General features: G+C 38.6%; 1 protein-coding gene across 4 annotated transcripts in view; it reads right to left on the minus strand.

The window, feature by feature from the left end:
- Positions 1 to 8,038: 8,038 nt before the first annotated feature.
- The window catches only part of LOC139738730 (peroxisome proliferator-activated receptor alpha-like), a 55,480-nt gene continuing 42,754 nt past the window's right edge, over positions 8,039 to 20,764 (minus strand). For all 4 annotated transcript variants that reach the window (XM_071649371.1, XM_071649369.1, XM_071649370.1 and 1 more), the window contains 2 exons: positions 11,767 to 12,001; positions 8,039 to 10,116 (listed from right to left, as the gene is read on the minus strand). In XM_071649371.1, the coding sequence (XP_071505472.1) occupies positions 9,866 to 10,116; positions 11,767 to 12,001 (486 nt within the window). In that variant the 3' untranslated portion in view covers positions 8,039 to 9,865. The remainder of the gene's footprint in view (positions 10,117 to 11,766; positions 12,002 to 20,764) is intronic.

Consider the following 20,764-nt stretch of genomic DNA (forward strand, 5'->3'; position numbering starts at 1 on the left):
CAGACCCCAAGGTAATTAGCTTTGCACGCGTAAAATTATACAGCACAATTGTTGTAGGATAGTTCGTTCGCTACAAGGACTGTGCTTGTATCAGAATTGCAAAACTGCACTGTCAAAGTGGGAGTTCTACAAAATTAATCCCTTTCATGCCATTTGATCTTTCTTTCAATTTCCTTTAAAGTTTGTTGTGGCGTATTTTTTATTTTATTTTATTATCATAATTTTTTTTTTTTTTTTTTGCTGGGCGTTATTATTATTATTTTTTTTTTTCCACGGGGGGGGGGGGGGGGAGGTTGTGGCATGGATTTTTTTCCTCTTATTTTGAAACGTAATATCCGTTTTGTATGTTGCAGGTGCTTTTTTTTTATATAAATTAGCGATACGGAAGGGAATTAGGTAATCTGACGTCCTTACTCAAACAAACTTCAGTTGCTTTTTTTTGGGTAAAATACCATGTTTCTGATGATTGCTCAATACTGGATGAATACAGTGTGTGGCCCCTATGTGTATGTGTATTGAATAAATCACTACCCAATTATAAAAAGTATTGGTAGTTGACAGAACCATCACTGCTTGTACATGACATTTTGAACATTTCACAATTATCTCTTTTTTCAGGTTCAAAGTGCAACCTTATGTCCTGAAAAAAAAAGAACCCACCCTTCTTTTTTTTTCTTATAATCAATATCATCATTTCTGTTTTTTGTTATGTTTTTTGTGCTTCTCGATGTGAAAGATGAAATTACTTGTTGTTTTATTACGACATCACGTCGCTGATGTGCACTGCAATGTTCATCATGTTCGATTAGCTACATTTACAAGGAATTAATTTCCAGGTTTATATCGGGTTTGCATTATTAAAGAAGGCAAATCAAGAAAAAACAAAAACAAGACAATTAAGAATTGGAACAGTACACTCATCTTGTGTACATGTGTGTGTTTTATTTTTCTTGGGTATGGGGAGTGAGAGAATGAAAACAAAAAAGAACACACACTGTAGCTGTGGACAGCTTGTCACAGCTCTGGACAGTGCAAATTTTGGTGGGATTTCATGAATCCGAATTAGTCATGGTATTTTTGGAGTAATTTCCACGACTCATCCCATGTTAGGGATTGTGGCTTGTTTATGTCTGTTTTATCCGGGAGTTTGTCGGTGGTGCTAAGCTGGGTCTGCGAGGGTTGTAGATCAAGATATTGCACCACGTAGTCACAAGTACATTCCTTCTATTTGTACTTGCCGTTTGTAATGTTCTGTGAATAAAGTCGAAGAGTTTGTTTTTTGTACAATTGGTGACTTTTTTCCTGTATTTTGTTTGTCAAGTAGTTTCTCAAGTCATGCCTCCATACAAAAAAAAACAACAACAACAAACAACAACAAAACACAGCCCAAAGTAGGTATATTATATAAAGAATTATTTTCTGTCTTCAAAATGCTGTCACAACAACAGTTTGATCGTGAACATACTGTTTGTGAAACCCTTGGTGATGTTACAGGCGATTCCCGTTATAACAAAGTACTTGGGACACGGACTGGAAGTTTCCTTCTGTTTTATTGAAATTTTGTTATAATGAAGTCCTTGGGACCCGCCGTTTTCTTTTGTTATCTGAACATTTCGTTAGAGCCGAACAAATCAAATGTATAAAGACGTATATTTGATAATTTTGGGACCTGAATTTTCACTTTGTTGTCGAAAAATTCATTTTGACTGTGATCATTTTAACAGGAATGCACCGTATTCATCTCTATCCCGAGCTTGGTTCTGTGTTTTCTTTGAAACCAAAGGAACAATGTGTCGCCCATGTATGCCTTATTGAATGAGGTGCTGTTAGACTCTCAGATGGGCAGTGATCAGTAAGGTTCCACACGTAGCATGGTTCAGTGTCATAATATATTGGTGATATCTGCTGTGTGTTACAGCATTCACTGCAAAGAATGTAAAGTGGTATCAATTACTGTACAATGATGTGTGGTAGCCACCGTTTTCCAGTTATTGGGTACCTTTGAGCATGTGGGTTTCCTTCGTTTTCACCATCAATCATAGCACAGCAAGCGGCTCACACATGAAATCTGATAGCAAGAAAGGACAAAGCTTGCACTTTTACGACTTTATCACACATGTACTTTATATACGAAATTAGAACTTTACCTCAGCGTTGGTTCCGAGTATATATATACACAATTCATTTTCCCCTGTAGCTTCTAAACGGGGTTAATCATGGAAGTCATTTGGCATTTTATTTGATTTCTTTCCAAAGAATCAGCAATCTCAATGCAATTATGAGGCACCAGTACAACCACTGAGCTTGAAAATACTGATTTCACACTCTCCACACATACACAATGTAGGATGCACACATACATTTGTACCAGAAACACAGTACACAAAATCACACAGACACGTCTAATAATAGTACGTCTTTGTACGCACTTCTTTGGTTCTAATTCACGTGTACCCTCATCATCACAATGAGGGCATTAATACATATTCACCACATACATCAATGCCATAATGTACATCATTACAAATATCCAATTCCCTTCAAGTTTTTCCACAATATCGCGAGAACATATTCAAAAAATAAAAAAAGGGAAAAAATATATCGTCGCTGGGGTGACAAAACCTCGTATCTCAAAAATGTCAAATGTTCAGGAGAGCCAAAAAACATGGCGACCAAACCACTATAGTGAATGGGAAAGCCTTTCCTTTGACATGTCATGGTGGCTTCATTTTTGGAGTAAGACAGTTGGGATTTGGCCAAGACATCACTTGACCCATTATTTGACCATTAAGCTAAAAAAAAAAAAAAATTGACATTTTTGAGATACGAGGTCTTGTCACCCCAGCAACGATATATTATTAGATACATGTACATGTATATCAGTAACAGACTTTGCCACAAGCCCTTAAGAGGAAAAAAAAATGTATATATATCTATATATACATTTTTTCCTTCTATTCTCCTGTATATTAAGGGGATCCTTTTGTTCATCAGCCTAGGGGTGATTAAAGGAAATGCGCTAACAGGTAGCAGAAGTACAGACGTATGCTGCCGGTATTGGTAACTTGCAAATGAGTTTGGGAGGCACAACTGTGCCAGCACTCCAAATTGTATCTGTTTCTTCTTGTATATGATAGAAGACTAAAACAAAACAAAACAAAAACAAAAACAATAAAACAATTAATATTTAGGATTCTTTCTAGCCATTAATACTCCATGTCCTGGTTTTGCATTGTGTTCAATGTACATGATGGAAGGTTCACATGAGAGTCATTTCATTAGCACATGTGAAACGTGATTAGAAACAAAAGTATAATGAACTTCATGGATCCAACAGAATATTCTAACAGACTTTTGAGTAAAAACTGTATAGATAAAGTGATATCCTCGCAATATTCACACACTCGACATCCAACGCAATGGTAGCCAATTTTTATTCTGTAATCTTCCCTGATTTTTGATGGTTGCTTAATTATATTATCATCATCATCATCATCATCATCATCATCATCATCATCATCATCATCATCAGGGCTATTGATAAGGCAATTTCACATTTTCCTTGTTTCTGCCAATCTAATTTTAATATGTAAAAATTTGACTGTGACCTTTCATCCATGATGGATCTTCAAAAAAGGTAGAAAAGGCCTGGTCAGTTCAGATTGCACAAAGCATCACGAAATATCATCAAAAGTTGTCACTTTTCAGAAATTTAAAGGGCTAAATGTGTAAGCCTGAATCAGTTGCACTTTTTCACAAAAGGCTTGAGGTTTAGCACCAAAATACTTTCACTTTATTAATATTCTTAGAATTTATTTTAAATATAATTTTGTTTTTTTATTTGTTTGTTTTGACGACCAGTCAGGTTTGCTTAATTAATCTATGCCACTTTGTGAGAGTCAAATCTTTTGAGACAAGTAAAAGTTCCCATGGAGGCAATATTTCACTTGCATGATGCAAAATACACTTCTGTTTTTTTTTTAAGATAATAGATGCAGGACTCCACAAAGGGTTCTGAGTGTTCAATTCAATTATCTTTTCCCACTCAATTTTTTAATCAACAAGCATACTAAGAAATGTATTTATTGAACAATTGACTGTCAAACAACTTGAAACAAAGAAGATATGAAATGCCACACCCCCCCCCCCCCCCCCCCCCCCCCCCCAGCAGAGGCATAGTTTGCACTATTACTCACATCAAGTACCAAGCACACAGCAACACATCAAGTTTGTGAGCAACAAGCACGGCTAACCTTTGAACTGCGTAAACAGACCAAATACTGTGTGGCTTTCGGCTGTGTCAACTACTGTGCGGAGTACATAAAGTGAAAAGTGGAAGAGATGTTTAACTATGGCTTTACGTCAGCAGAACACCTGCACACACCACTGATATCTATAGGAAACATTTCCAATAGAGATCACTGGCACGGAGCGAATATCCTGGCGCAATGTATGACTTGCATGGACATTCTACACTGTTGATCTCTACAGCTTGAAGCGGTCATATCACAACCCTAATCATAAAGCTCACTTCTGATTACAATTATTATTTACTCCCTTGCACACATTGTTGGCATGACTGGCAAATATGAAGATCAATCAAACAAAAGGCATGAGTGAAGCCTTTGGGCGAAGGCAGTCTCGACTGCATCTCGTTCTCAGCCAACGAGTGCTCTTAGGGCACGTTGGAGATTAGGATATCAGAAGAACACAGCACTTGAGAGATATAACTGGAGAGTAGACTTGGCTTTGATGATTATTTATTTACTTTTCAGTCAATTTTGTTGTTTTTGATTTATCTGAGCATGATCACTGATTGCCCTGGTTCCAGTCTGTCTGCTGAACTTTGAATCTAAATCTCTGTGCCCTCCTGTGTGCTACGCTCACACTTTTCTGTGCCAGACATACATGTAGGTCAATGTAACTTCCACCAAATTATTCTACCATTTACTACCATGCAAACACATTATTAGCCATCATAAGCAGATTTCTTCTTCTTCTTTTTTTTCTTTTTTTTGGACAGCAGGAAGCAATGAAGGCTGTAGGAAATTGAGTTGTGCAAGGGATGTGTGGAAAGAAGAAATTATACACGTTTTATCTGGTCCATTTCAACAGTTCTTATTTCACCATGCCCTAAGAATACCACTATTGAAGGTGCATTGTGTCATTCACCCCTGCAGTGTTACACTTTGATATCTCTGATCATCAGTCCAGCACATGTAGCTTAAGACTGGTATCATGAACATCACAGATGACCAGTAAATGTTATGACTATACCTTACCCTCTTTTAAAAAACCAAGGGCTTTCTCGCATGATTCTTTTAACTCTTGGTAAAAGTGATTTGTCATTGCTCAGTGGTACAAGAATCACAGAGCTCTTTGAACAGGACTCTCATATTGACAGTAGCCATCGCAGGCCACAAGCTGTTCTAGCCCGAGATAATGACAGGTGTCCTATACTACAGAGAGTACACAAATGTGGATTAGAAGATATCAATCAATCAATTATTCATATCAATTGTTAACCGTCCACAAAATTTGAATCATACTATACGAAATTCATCTGACCCGGTCGACACAAAAAAATTACTCATGCAAAATATATCTGCTTTTACAGTATATTCACTGTATTCAACATGACATAATTATTGTAATCCATGAGATGATTTAACATGTCATTAATTTGGGAAAAGAGAATCAACTTGGGACACTCAACTTGCAACAAAGTCCACTGGAAACATATGGTACATACAGTACATTGACATAACAAAATTTACAGAAATTGATGGATCACAATTTGAATTAATCACCTAAGGACATCCAAGTACAACTCTTAAAGACAGTCACTAGTCAGAGAGAGGCGCAAATTTTGTGATTTTTTTTTTCCTCTCAGTCATTTGAAATGGGGAAAAAAAAATCCTTGCAAAAAATATGCAAGTAATTGGAATTTATGCACAATAGCAGCAACATTTTGAAAATGAACCCCTTTGGCACATAAAGTGATAATACTGTGATCTTTCCTTATTAAAAATAAACCAAAAAAAAAAGTAAAAAACTACAGAAAACCTCACAAGCAGATAAGTTCAAGACCTTTTCAACAAGCTTGGCAAGTTTCTTATCATTTTGTCTGGTGTCTTAACCATCAAGGATCAAGAAATCATATGTGACCTGCCACAACAAAAGGATCTGAAAATCGGGGGAGGACGATTTTCTGAAAATGACATGATATTATTCCCTTACTCTTCTTCTTTAATTTCATATATAACACGACTCATAAAAGTACTCGACTGTGGAGATATAGATGATTTTATTAGTGCACGTCGAATGGTTTAGGAAATTAGAGTTTCGAGAAAACTGCCTTCAAAGTTTTCCATTCAACGCTTTCATGATCAAGGGGAGGCAAGACAGTTTTCACCTCTTGACAATAAAAGGTATGCTCCTAGCAACCTCCGCGATGTTCATTCAAGCGCTCCTAGCAACCTCCGCGATGTTCATTCAAGCTTAGCGCTAGCGGTCTACGCCCGAGCAATCAGTAACCAGGATGCCACACACTGACCAATATGATCACTCCCTCGTTGCTAGGGGCAGAGTCTATCTGCAGCGCTAAATCCAAATCCTCGGACACATTTCTGTTCCGTTGAAAGTCGGAGAAGACATTAATTTCTTGCCTTTTCTTTGATCATTTAGCATCGAAATTTCGGCAGATGACAGACAATACATTAGACTACAAAATTATGCCAAAAACAGAAATCTGATTGTTTTGACCGGTTTTGATGATATGACTTCAAACTCGATTTTCACAGCTCAGCCGTCAGCGACTTTAGGATCCTTTTGTTGTGGCGGGTCACACATATATATAGTAACTAATTGGAAATAATATGTGTAGCTGGTTTGTTTCGGAATATTTACTCAATTTATCATTTGTGTTTGTATGTGCGTGTGTATGTGTGAAGGTGTAATAGTGTAGCTATAACATCTCGTTGTCTGAGAATGTGAAAACACGAGACTAGTAAATACAGTGATATCTCGCCATTTGGTACATGCACACTGTAGCTTCCATAATAAGTTTGATAAGAAAATGATGTGATACGAGACAATAAATTACTGCTGAATTTATTGCTTTATAAAGTACGAACTTTTCTCATGACGAAAAATATAAAAACAATCAAATCATGGAGAATTGTAATGAAAATGATATTTAACAAATCATTCTGTAGTAAATAGCAAACATGATTTGAAAGTATATTTTGGCAAAAAAACATAAAATTACACCAAATATTAATCTAGGCAACATAAAAAGTACTTTCTTTAGCTATGATACATATATACACAGATACTGAAATTAGTATGAACATAAATAAAAACATATGCAGCCTCTACAAAATGTACAAGTTCTCAGAAAATCTGCCAAGACCTCCTGAGTTGTAAAAGCACAAAAGAAACAACAACAAAAATGTTTTATCTTGAGCTGAACAAAATAGAGATTTCCTTAGTAATAAACTCATACTGGTAAGCCCTTGTCTCACCATCTTAATTATCAAATAATTTCCACATCTGTTAATAACATTCTGCCCCTTAACTTAACCTCTTCAGGACTGGGCCAGACCACTTGTACAAAGCACAACCCAAAGCATTTACAGTGGTGGTTTGGAAAATGAAACAGAAAGCGCAGTGGGTTAGCAACATTTTAACCTATATCCATAAGTACGATAGTACTGAGTAGTCCAGTGCTGTAGGAAAGTTGTATGTTACCCCCATCTGACAAATGGCAATGGGCATTTGACTGCTTAATAATCAATGTGACTGGCAGTCAAAACTACACACTAATCATCACATTTCATACATGCATATTCAAAGAAGCACTTAAGACGTCAAGTGCCATAAGTAGGTCTGCAGCCCCTCCCCCCCCCCCACCCACCCCCCCAAAAAAAAAACCAGAAAGAAAAAATCAGTGACTTCATATCATGTTACAAAATATACAGTAAAAAAAAATAATAAGGCAGAGAGTAGATGCAGTGCACTGTGGGTGGTATTCTGAAGAAAAATAAACAGGGCTGAAAAACTTTGGAATCTTGGGCCAAAGTTCTCTATTCAAAGTAAGAATACAGACAATGGAAATCGAACCTAAGGCTACAAATGGCCTACTTTTTTTTTATAAAGTGCACTTTCAAGGCGAATATCTCTATAAATACTTGTTCCAAAAATACTCAACAGCAGTGTGCAAACCATGATTGTTGTCAAAAATAGGGCTGCTTCATCGATAGTTGACTGAAAAGAAAAAAGAAGCCTATGCAGTCGTTAATACTTAACTCTTTATGTGCCACTGTGTAAACTTCCTGTGTGCCACATTATTCTGAGACTGCAAAGTCGGCATGAGGTGGGAAAAGATTCAATTTTTCATCCCCAGGTAATATTTATATATCTTCGCTTTGCTGGACATGCAATGAGCAAAGTTGTACAGAAAATTTCAAGTGTTGCTCAGGGGGGCAGTTCATGAAGCGTTTGGTCGGATATTTTTTCTGACAAACTGTTACAAGCTACTGAAATCCTTGCATCAGTTTGGCTGAGAGCAAATTTGTCTGACAACTTTGTCGGACAGAATGCTTCATGAAATGCCCCCCTGATGTAAATTTTATGACAAATCTATGATTATATTTCTTTCAAATGACTAGAAGCTACATTATTGTCCAGCTATGACTTTTACACACAAAACAGTGACAGAAACTTAAATTTACTTGAAAAATTCAACAGGGAACACCGCTTGATATTCAGTCACAACACAATGCAAGATATACCTGACAGGAATGGGATCGAAAGTGAAACTTTATTTGTACTGTGGCATTTGGCGATTTATTGATCGGTTTGGGCGGGTTTGTGCGGTTGAGCAAAATATGTGAGTCTGGCATGCCATGGACTGAGTCGGGTGTGTGAACGTGGCACATAAAGAGTTAAAGGCCTTTAGATAAAGTGTATGTGTGTGAGCGTGAGTGTGTGCATGTGCATGCAAGCATGTGCATGCAAGCATGTGTGTGCACATGTATGTGTGTGTGTGTGTGTATTAAAATAATTATAATCTGCCATGAACACACAATAAAAACACATATGATCAGCGCAGACACAGAGTACAAGATCTCTTGATATGCTTCTCTATACTGTAAAAGTGGACATTTTCGCGTGACTAATTTTTCGCGCTCGGCCGGATAAGAAGAGTTTCGCGTGTTTTTAATTCCGCGGTATCAAGACATCAACTACAGGAACATATGGCAAGCAGAAATATTCGCGTGCTTTTATTTTCGTGCTAGTTTCTGATTGCGCGAAATGCGCGAAAATTTCAACACCGCGAAAATTTCCACTTTTACAGTAACTCAAAGTGATACTCACTAAACTTTACTGGCTAAATGAGTTCAGAACAAGAGGCCATATTTTCTTTTTACAACTAACTGTTGGAAGGTAATTGTGCGGTCATATTTAGGATTAAAAAATGAAAAAGATTTCACATGAAAGAGGAAGAACTTGACTCTGGTAGAGGGTGTGTGATAGGCTAGTCCCAGTCTTAGTAGCTGAACAAGACTTGCTTCACAGAAACAGCACGGCCGGCCAGTGCTAGCACTTTGTCTGAATAAGAAGAGGAAGATTCGGGAGGAGTGTGAATGCACGGATCTTCAGAATACCACCCCCTGGCACTGACATAGGGTCTAGACAAAAACAAGGTTACACAAGAGGTATCAGCCCAGTGGACATCTGTACATCACAGTCCTATGAAGAGTGTAATCCTTTAAAAACACTTCAGCTCCAGAACACAGGTGTCATGATGACATCGAGTACCCTTGGACAGAGGGGGGCAGCTCTGCCCCCCATGCCCTGTTCAGTAGAGTCCAAATATCTCCTTGATGAGGGGAGGAGGTCCAGAGTAGGAGGGGTCATCCATTAACATGAGCTGCTGGACCTGCTTGATGTGGTCCAGGACCAGTTGCCGTAGGTCCACGAGGAGGGAGAGGAGGCGGGGAAGCAGGAGGCGGTGGTTGCTATGGTTGGTCCTCAGCTCCATCTGGATCGCCTCCAGGATCTGTTCCTGGAACCTCTCCACCTGGTCCCTTTCAATCAGCTCGTCTCGGTCTGAAGGGCGAAAAAAAAAGTGAAGTCACAAGATTGACGAGTGTTACGGATCACCATCACTTTGTGGGGTCTACGAGTCTACTCTCGGTTTAACAAAGAAATAGACAAAACCAATCCTGCTAAGTTACGCCATTTACGACTGAAACGATGCCACACTCTGAACAAAACATCTAGTTCTTGAAATCCTCTCTTTCACAGTACAATCATCTTTTAATACCTGCTTTAGGATTTCCCTTTCACAGATCACTAGATTTGTCTTCATGAATGCACCAGGTATGTAACTGGTCTGCAATAATAAATCATTGTCTCCTAGATGATTGCTAATAATTATCTTCAGGTAGGATTCACATGAGTGTCCATGTGACAAGCATTCCACTAAGAAGAGTATCCTTCATGAAAGGGCATGGATGACCTTTAACACTTATTCCTGGTGTAATTTAGAATGAAGTGGCAGTATTAAAGTACAGTGTATATATATATATATATATATATATATATATATATATATATATATATATATATATATATACACAGTACTAATCCCCCTCAACTTAGGGCCCTTAACATCTAACCATGGCACAGCTGTGTTGTTCAATGAAATGCTGTGATTAAAAGAAAACAACATTTCTGGCATAATCTAGAATAAAGAGGGGCAAAGTATTTCACATACATGACATCGACCGACTCAACATAAAGTCATTCATACCCCAAACATTACTCATCTATGACGTCACTGACATGCCATGGCAATTATCTATATCAACAAAATTTGGAATATGTTTGGGCATTGCACAAGCATTACCTCATACGGCTTGAATTTGTGCCCTTTGTAACCTGAACATATAATATGTACTAGTTCATGATGTAAATGAAATGCCATACAGATGGCAACTATCTTCACTGACATAATTTGGGGTGTTAGAAATAGATTTAAGTATTTAACAAACATTTTTTCAACCTGCTTCACTTAGGGTCCATCATATCTTGGACATTACTCATTCATGATGTCAATGAAATGCCATGGCAACTAACTACACTGACCAAAAAAAAAATAGGTCTTGGTATCTCAAAAGCATGAAATTAACCTGCTTGACCCACAGTCCTTCATAACATAAACATTACTTGCAATATTACGTCCATTGACATTTCAGAAGAATCAATGTCATAAAAGAAATTGATTTACCTCCATCGTAGATATTCAACCACTGAAAGTTTACTAAATGACACTTTTAACTCACTTTTCTCCCAAAACAACAAATAGGTATAATGATGACAAACTTTTAAGATGCTTGAGATTGAGTACCAGAGAGTCTTTTGCTTTCTAATTTAATACATTTTTGTGTGTCTCTGGCTATATGCAGACACACGCAATGATGTACATGTACATGCATCTGCAAATGTTATCCAATATAGATTACTACTGGGATGAACAAATCATGGATAGGTATTAAACATATGAACATCTTCATCTCATAGGGCATGGTAAGCATTCAAATGTACACTTGAAATAGGCCCAATCTATCAGATGGGAAGGCTGGTCACTGGTATCTATGCCAAAGATATATTGTGAATCAATTATGTGTCCATCGCAGCAAAGTATTAAAAATGAAACAGAATGCAGGGACTACAATAGGTAGCCTCGGGACTTACCGGGTGATGAGAGGGCTAACACACAGAACAGAGCCAGCTCCTTGTCCGTTAGGTTCAGCTTCTTCATCTTCTCAAAGAATTTGAATTTGCCGTCGAAGAAGGTGATGTCCAGCTGCTCCAGCATCTTTTTGGTGAAGAAGACGCCGTCCGTCGGGAACCAGAGTCCGTCGGACGCAAACCGGGACGACGTGGCTATCATGGCGACCTCGAATGCTGCGTGTTTTAGGAGGCACACCTGGGACAAGGATGAGGGAGAGGAGCCATTAGAAATAATAATAATGTTGTTTAGCAATGAAAATATGGCCTTTAATGCCACTTGGTAGGACTTGAGCTTGGGACCTCCACTTCAAAATCAAGGGCCTTGTCCACTGCACCATAGTGCCCAATATCTGTATTATACAGACATGATGTCATGTAGCAGTAGACTTTCATTACTCAAGCTCTTACCCTGTTTCCCAACCCTCCCCCTCCACCCCCCCCCCAAAAAAAGAAGAACAAAAACTAACAAACATGAAATGCAAAATTAGTAACTAGTAACAGAGAATTCATCATTCATTAATCACTGAATCCTCTAGAGGGTATTAGGAAGTAATATCTTATTAGATGAAGATAACATACTAACATCTAATATGTTGATGCAAGTCACTCTGCATCTGACCTGTATACTGTGGTTGCATACACGAATGCCAAAAATCTAAAAAGGTAACTTGCATTTCATCACTGGAATTCCAAACACTATAGACCAATTCTGTGAGGCGGCTTGTGTATTATCAGCATGGGCAGCGCCATTACTGCGGTGTCCCGGCCGACCCCCCCTCCCACTCCCCCACCCCTCTCCCTACATTAGCACGCGCACGGAATGAAAAACTGATGCATGTTTGCTTTAGCCAATAGGCGTCTCGTACTGAGTGCCTGAACGCTTGCTTAGTGCGCGAACCTTTGTAACAAGTGTGCGTACTCCTGCTACAAGTGCGCAATAAACATGTTGCCCGGGGGGTGGGGGAGGGGGGGGGGGGGATAGGCTGGGACACCACAATTTGAGCTAATGGCTGCCCCCAGTGCCACAAATTGTCTGCTGCCCTCAACAAACCCAAATCAGTCTATAGGACAAGAAAGAGCTAAAGACATATCAAGCATGCACACACACACACACAAACATTAAAAGAAACCTGAGATCTTTGCTGTTCAAGTGAAATACATCTTATAGGCTAATGACACCATCATTGTAAGTCAAATTTATCCACAGGCCTTTGGCTCAGAAGCTCTTGATATCATGTTTTGCTCCCGGGGGAAAAAATTGGATGGCTCAATTACAGTAAAATGGAATGTGCACCTTCAAGTTTCGATAGAATACAAAACACCAAAAGCAAAGTAACGTAATTTAGATTCAATACGGGGTGCGTTTATCAACTCTTTCTTGGCTGAAACAGGTTTTCCAAACGGCTTCCAGGGAATTTTTACGAGATGATAAACGCAAAGCTGTTTTGACTATGGGGTTCAGAAAGCCTTTTTGAAAGCCGCAAATTTGTGCTTTCAGAAACAGGTTTCCAGAAACCTGTTTCTAGAAGCCTTTTGAAGCAAGATAAACGCAAAGCTGTTTTGAAACGGCTTTGTACTGCAGTTACAGTATATGACCCCTTCACCTCGGGTTAAATTATTGCGCAATGCAGCTGCGAAGTGACAAGGCCAGTTTTCGTGTTCGCGATGAGTTGGTAAATGCAACTATTTCGGAAGCCATTTCTAAAGGGCTTTGGAAACGGCTTTTGAAAGCTGTTTCAAACAGGGGAAAGATGATAAACGCAGCCCTAGACAATGTACCCAAGACCCTTGCAAGAAAAAGATTATAAGGAGGCAGATCTGACATCCATTTGGAAAGAAGTGAAACCTACTGTAGAAGCGCAATGCCTCTAGCAGTCTCAATGGGGAGGAACACACAATGGCAAGCATGAGACAGTTTAATTGTAAAGAACTTGCAAAAACTTGTTCTGCCCAGCAATGATTAAAGGGATCGTATAGTTTTGGTTGAGACCTAATTTCAGGTTTCTAACATTTTTTGGTGAGATAATGAGAAACCTCCTATGAAATATGAAAGAGCATGTAATTCTACGTTCAACGTCTATTTGATGAAAATTGGTTTTGAAATGGCTGAGATATCCAAAAAAAACGATTCTAATAAAGTGTGGGACCCACACTTTATTACAATCGCTTTGTTTTACTTTGTTTTTGGACGTTTCAGTCATTCCAAACCCGATTTTCTTCAAATAAACTTTGAATTCTTCTTAAACTGGTACAGTTCTGTACTATATCATAAGTGTTTTCTTGGTATCTCGCAAAAAATTAAAAGTCCAATTCTCATCTCAACCAATACTGTACCATCCCTTTAACCCACTGAAGGCTAGTCCAGAGTATACTCGGGCAGGTGTCAACGTAAAACGTGTGTTTTAGCAATATCAGCTCGTCCTCAAAGGGTTACTCGGCCAGACTAGCTTTAATAGGAAGAAGTTGTTCTGTAAACTGAGAAACTGTGGTGTCATGTGCGTGTGCAGAAACAAAGGGGGATGAAAAAAAAGAATGATGTGTAATGAAGCAGAGTTGGAAACTGAAACCACCAATCAAAAATAAGTTTCATAAAGACATTCTGATTTTTAACATGGTCTATATCAACTGTGATGAATCAAAAGGCTTTTAGCCTACACATATATTAATGTGAACATTAGTCTCTTTGGAACAATCACGGTACTCCATTGTGAACTTAACTGTGAAATACCAAAAACTGTGAAATAAAAAAAATATGTATAGTCAAATCTGCCTCAGCAGCCACCTGTCTATAGCGGCTACCTGCCGTATGTAGCCACTAAAAACAAATCCCCCCCCCCCCCCCCCGATAAGCAATGTTAAAAGCCTTGTCTATAAACGGCCACCTACTGTCTGTAACAGCCACATATTTCATCTCCTTTGGGTGGCAGTTATAGACAGGTTTGACTGTATACATATATGTTACACTTCAGCACATTGGCCTGATAAGATCCCATCATATGTGATCTCTCATACACAACGTATATATCAGAATCCCACTCACCTTGATACACACATTCAAAATGCAAATGTCTCTGAATTTTCTTTCTTTTTTTTCAGTGGAATGAGGAGGACAAGACTTCAAAAAATGTCTCAATCATTCCATATGTTGCACAAATAATTCAAGTATATGTCCAAAGCATCCTGCAGGATGAATACTTTACCTCCAATACTTTTAATACATGTTTTGGTGCCTGCATTACAGTATCAAATAATCTTATGTTTGTACAACATTTGAAAATTTGCAAATGAAATATCTTCTCTCTCCTATCCCCAGATATTTAGAGTGGGGGGGGGGGGGGGAGGGAGGGGGAAGAGAAATAAGGAAACATCTATCTTGCCTCTTTCATAGAAAAACAGTCAGAGTGGATAGATATCTCGAACGATTTCCTGAAACCAAGATATGCGTATAATATCATGTTTGTTTTCTCAATCCTTTCCAACGCTTTGCCCAAGCGACAACAGCAGTTGTAAACAGGAAGCAGATCTGGAGCACTCGTTTCCCTTGACAAAAGGCACATATCATATCCTGCCGGCAGCCATTTTACTGGGCATTAGTGTGGGCGGTACACATAGCCCTAGAGTTCTACAGCCATGCAAAAAGGAAGCGGGAAACAGACTGGTAATGACATCAGTGATGAGAGACCCTGCCCTCCATCCTCTATCCATCTTCATTTCTTCTTTCATCTTGTTTACTTTTATATTTGTTTATCAACTCTTTATGTGCCATGTTCGCACGTCCCACTCAGTCGACAGCGTGCCAACTTCCCATATTCCGCTCAAAAGCACTAATCCGCTTAAACCGATTGATAATCGCCTAATCCCGCGGTACGATGAAAGCTTTTCTCGCGCTTTTGTTCCTTTTACATACAGCTTGCATTCTATGTGGTGATTGACTATAAAGCGGTGTTCCCAACTAAATTTGCGTGTAAATTCTAAGTTTCTCTCACAGTTTCATGTGCAAAAGTCATGCCTTTACAGTAATGTAGCAACTGACCATTTAAAAAAAAATTGAATAGAAATAGATTTGTCATACAATTTATATCAAAGCAAAGCTTGGCATTCCTCTTCCACTTTGCTCACTAATATGTCCAGCTTAACAGAAATTTGTAGAAGTTACAGTATATAGATTGGAAAAACAGAATTCTTTCTCAAAGTATGGCTACCTTCGTGTCTCAGAATAACGTGGAACACAGGGGGTTTCCACCATGGCAAACAAAGAGTTAAACATTTTTATGTAAGGAGGAAGACTGGAGAGCTAACGTAAATGATTTCTTGCACATATATTATACAAATGACGCACAGGTCTGAGTGCATCAGTTGGAATTGTGTGCATAAGGTATCTATGGAATGCTTAACCCACAAGGCGAAGCCCAGTGGGTTTTGGCTAAATTCTATAGTTACTGCATCCACACTTTATTCCGACTGACGCACGAAAAGACATGTGTGTCATCTGTTTTATAGAATGGGTGATTTTCTTGCCAAAAACCCATTTTTCTATCGTGTTAACCGATGACAAAGTTACTGGATGCATTTCCTTTTGGCTTGCCATAAACGAGAGCCCGAAAACCATGCATCAGTTTTTACTGGACGCATGGTTTTTCTTCAGAACCATGCATCCAGTAAAAACTGATGCATGATTGTTTTAGCCAATAGGCGTCTCGTACTGAGTGCGCGAACGCTTGCTTAGTGCGCGAACCTTTGTTACAAGTGCGCGTACTCTTGCTACAAGTGCGCGATAACATATTTACCACTGTGACTCAGCGTGCAGCCAGTACAAAATCAACACATAACTCTCGACCAATGAGATGGCAGGATTCTCGCTACCCATTCTATAAAACCCGAGCTGTATACTTTGAGTGCCTATTAGCACAGAAAACATAATAGCGTTGTACGTATATATTGTCCAAAGTCCCTATCACAGAAAAGATCAAACCACACTCATACTTCACTCTGCACATGGGAGGATGAAAGTACTGTAAAACACAATATTTTCGCTGCATGAAATTTTCACGAATGGGAGCTGACGGCCTTATTCGCAGCATGAAATTTTTGCGAGTTGCCTCGTAACATTCAATGCATAACATAGACTGGCCCTGTTGCATAAAACCCTTACCGCTGGACTTACCGCACCTTTCTAGCGGTAAGTCTTCAAATTAGCGGTAAATCTTATAATCCTTGATGCTGATTGGCTGTGATGCCTAATTTTGATGGTAGTTACCATGAAATTCAACGGTAAGTTTTATGCAAGGGGCCCCAAGATCTGTAGTGTGCATTTTAATTTCATGAAACTCAGCTCTCACGAAATTCACAAAATTAAAATGCATGCGAACATTCCTCATTTTACAGTATATAGGCAACAGCCAGAAGTCATGGGAGACTGAAGGTGTAACTGAAGTTGTAGAAGTCACTTTTCTTTATAATCCCCAAAACTAATGTTACAAAGATGCAAATATGGATGATTCTTTTCTATTCAAACTGACACCAAATTGCTGAGCTAGTTTTTAGTAGACATTTTATCAGCAGACATCCCAGCAGTCAAATACTTGCTTGTGTTTTCACATCACTTCTCCTGATATGTAACCAAAAAAAAAACAAACAAACAAACAAACACATAGATCGTGTCATCCACTTTGTTTTAAACACCATAAATCTTTGTCAAGAAATATGAAATGCACTTCCTATGACTATTTTATCCTTTCATGCCCTTTATGCTACATGTTTGATCATTGATTTCAAAGAATGTTTGAATTTTACAATATGACAAAGTCTGACCCAAAGAAAAGACAAGCAAAGCATATAAACCATGTAAACGGGCGGGGGGGGGGGGGGGGGGGGGCCGTAAGAGTAGTCATCACATATTTTCTATGTGCATATATGTAGTCACAGTTACAATGTACATAAGAATGAAATAGTTTGGCCCACAGACCACACAGTTTTTCTGTCTCTTAAAGGGGTTCTTTGTTCCCAGCTAATGATTTGTGTTACACCACATCTCACTGTTGTGACATGACACACAATGCAAGCCACTGTTCTCACTCTAACGTCTGCCAATGCCACTCTTAACCTCTGAAGGTTTTGGAAATCTTGAACAGATGCCTTCAAACTATTTGGGAGTTTCACCGTTAGAAATGTTGCCATCATCAGGTGGTGAAGCAGTAGAGACACCAACTGCAAAGATCTTTTTCTTGAGTCCTGGCCTCGGCCAAGAGCAAAGCCTGGATTTTATATACCTTCCAGGCACAATTCAGACGAAGTACTGTATACGCCATATATTTAGCAAGTCTAACTTTTCATGAATTGGGACTTCCTGGCAATTTCGCAAGTGGTTTAAATTCATGATTATGGAATTCATTGCTGAATGGAGAAATGTATGCATGCGTGTCACATTCAGGTTGGGATCAGAGTTAAATTTTTTTGCGTGCTTTTAAATTTGCGAAAAGCACTGGACTCGCGATATTCACGAAAACAAAAACCTCGCAAAATATCCGGCGTATACAGTACAGAGAGTATTCAAATTGTCTACAGGTATAAATTTAAGACTACTTTTGGTCTCTAGAAATCTAGTCTATTTAAAAATCTATCACAATTGTTTGTGTAGAGGAAAGGCAATCTGAAGTCAAAACCATCCCCTTCCCAAGATCTGAAAGATAAGAGTCGCAAAGTTTACTTAAACTTTTCAACTACAACAGCTGAACATGCTAAGTCCCTATAATAGCACCATACTTTGTAGTAGGGAAAGAGAGGTCCCTTGTTGTTGACAAGGAAACAATCGATTCGAAGAAGATAAGATTCTATCGCCTCATACTCCCCATAAATTATCCAACACGGAAGTATCACTGTAACGAAACCTCCTTGGAAGGCCTCCGCCAATCAGGAAGGAAAGAAATGGTTCTGTGCACGGCGGAAGGCTGGAGATACTCTTAAACAAACACAGGAAAATAATTGTGGGCAAAAACCCGCACTATGGGTGATTATTTCAGGGACAATGTACTGGGGCACCAATAAATCTCAGAAATGAATAACAGTCGTCTCACACGCATACACTGTACATACACACATAGATATAAACATACATACACACATAGATATAATCGTGTGGTAATCATACAACCGGAATATCATCCACAGCACATTTCAACAGCAGATGTGCGGACTGTTATTAAAGACAATACCCAGACAGCTACGGGTCAAAAGGTCACATCTGACTTGGTTAAAAACTTAGGAACAAAATCTGTCGGCCATTTCTTGTAATGAAATTCTGAACACACAAGCTCCTGGACGAACTTGTTCAAACATTCTAAGGTGATGTCAAAACCCACAAGAAAATCTATGAATTTTCAATTTGTATGGACATTTTTCAAAAGCAACAATGGACCAGGGAGGTGCCAAAATGGAAAAGATTTTCAGCTACGATGCCTCAAATGTGAGTGAGGATACTTGACATGATGACATGAACATTTCAGTGAAAGTTCCATTACTGAATGCAATTTAGTTTTTACTCTGACTATCACTTTTACACATCAAGGACAACTTCAGGAACACTTGATTTCAGACAAAGAAACAATGAATTTGTCAAACCCAAAATTTATTCAAAGCTTGCAGCCAATCATCAAATATAGTTTCTGAAGTACTGAAGAAGGGGAAATTTGTACATTATGTGAGCGTCCATGATCGTTTTGGGAGGTTATCAACATAAATATAAGGCAGTACCAGTTTATACCGAGATGAATAGAATTAAACCATGATACATGTATATAACACTCAACAATATTCACATACTGTAGATGTTATCTCTCCCTTCAATTTGCTTTCAGATTTGTGCCTCATTGGTGCAAGAAGATGACTCTGACGATGTTTGACACTTGTGCTATCCTATTGCATCATGGGGTAAATGACACATCAACTTCAAGGCCAAACCGATACAAAAAAATACACCAAAATACTGCTCAAAGTACTTAAAAATTCGACTTCATAATCAGGTCAAGCATCATGTTGACAGTCAAACATCATCTATACTACAGCAAAAGTGGAAATTTTCGCAGTGTTGAAATTTTTGCGCATTTCGCACAACCAGAGACTAGCGCAAAAATAAAAGCATGCAAATATTTTTGCTAGCCATATGTTACAGTACTTGATATCTTGATTCCCACAATTAAAAACATGCAAAACTCATCTTACGCGGCCGAGCACGAAAAATTACTTAAAATTACCTGAAAGTATATGTTAGAAAAAAACCTCTATTGAAACTGATGCAGTATATGTATTCCAAACTTAGTTGTTTATTCTATCCGCGATTATGAAGATTTAGTTCAAAACACAATTTTACAAAATGGTGCCTGAAATGATAACATGATCAAAAAAACTCATTGAGAAAGGGACATTGACAATTTCTGACCTGTTCATTGTTCAGTAATTGTAGTGCGGTCACTACATACAGCTTTGGATGCTAGTTGCATTGTCACAAAATAGATTATATAACACCTAAAAAAATGATTCTCGCTACCGTTGCAAACTTTTAATGGTGAGAGCGCACGATTTAGCTACTGCACACTGATGCCATCAACCATGAACATTTACTCCCATGATGGGCTCCCGATCCATCTCTCAGTTTTGCACTGAAGCCACAACTTGCACGCTTTTGCAGCATGCCCCCTCAATCACTTGAAAACGCACACTCCATCAGTCATTCTATCGATTATTTCAATCGATCGCTTCCTCGCACAACTAGCTCATTTGCCTTTCCTGAGAAATAGTTGACATCTCCATACCAGCTATTATTCAGGCCTTTGCTTGGACCACACTTGTAACCTTCGAGATGATGTATAAGACAAATAGCGAGTACTCTTTATTCATGCAGTGGAATGACATTTTGCGCTGGAGGGGATAATGGGGATTGTGCTGCTGGGGATACCATGTCACA

This window comes from Diadema antillarum, unplaced genomic scaffold (genome assembly GCF_040938485.1).
Source record: "Diadema antillarum isolate AM-2024a unplaced genomic scaffold, OU_Dant_1.0 seq00000766_RagTag, whole genome shotgun sequence".
In the NCBI taxonomy this organism is placed as follows: domain Eukaryota; kingdom Metazoa; phylum Echinodermata; class Echinoidea; order Diadematoida; family Diadematidae; genus Diadema; species Diadema antillarum.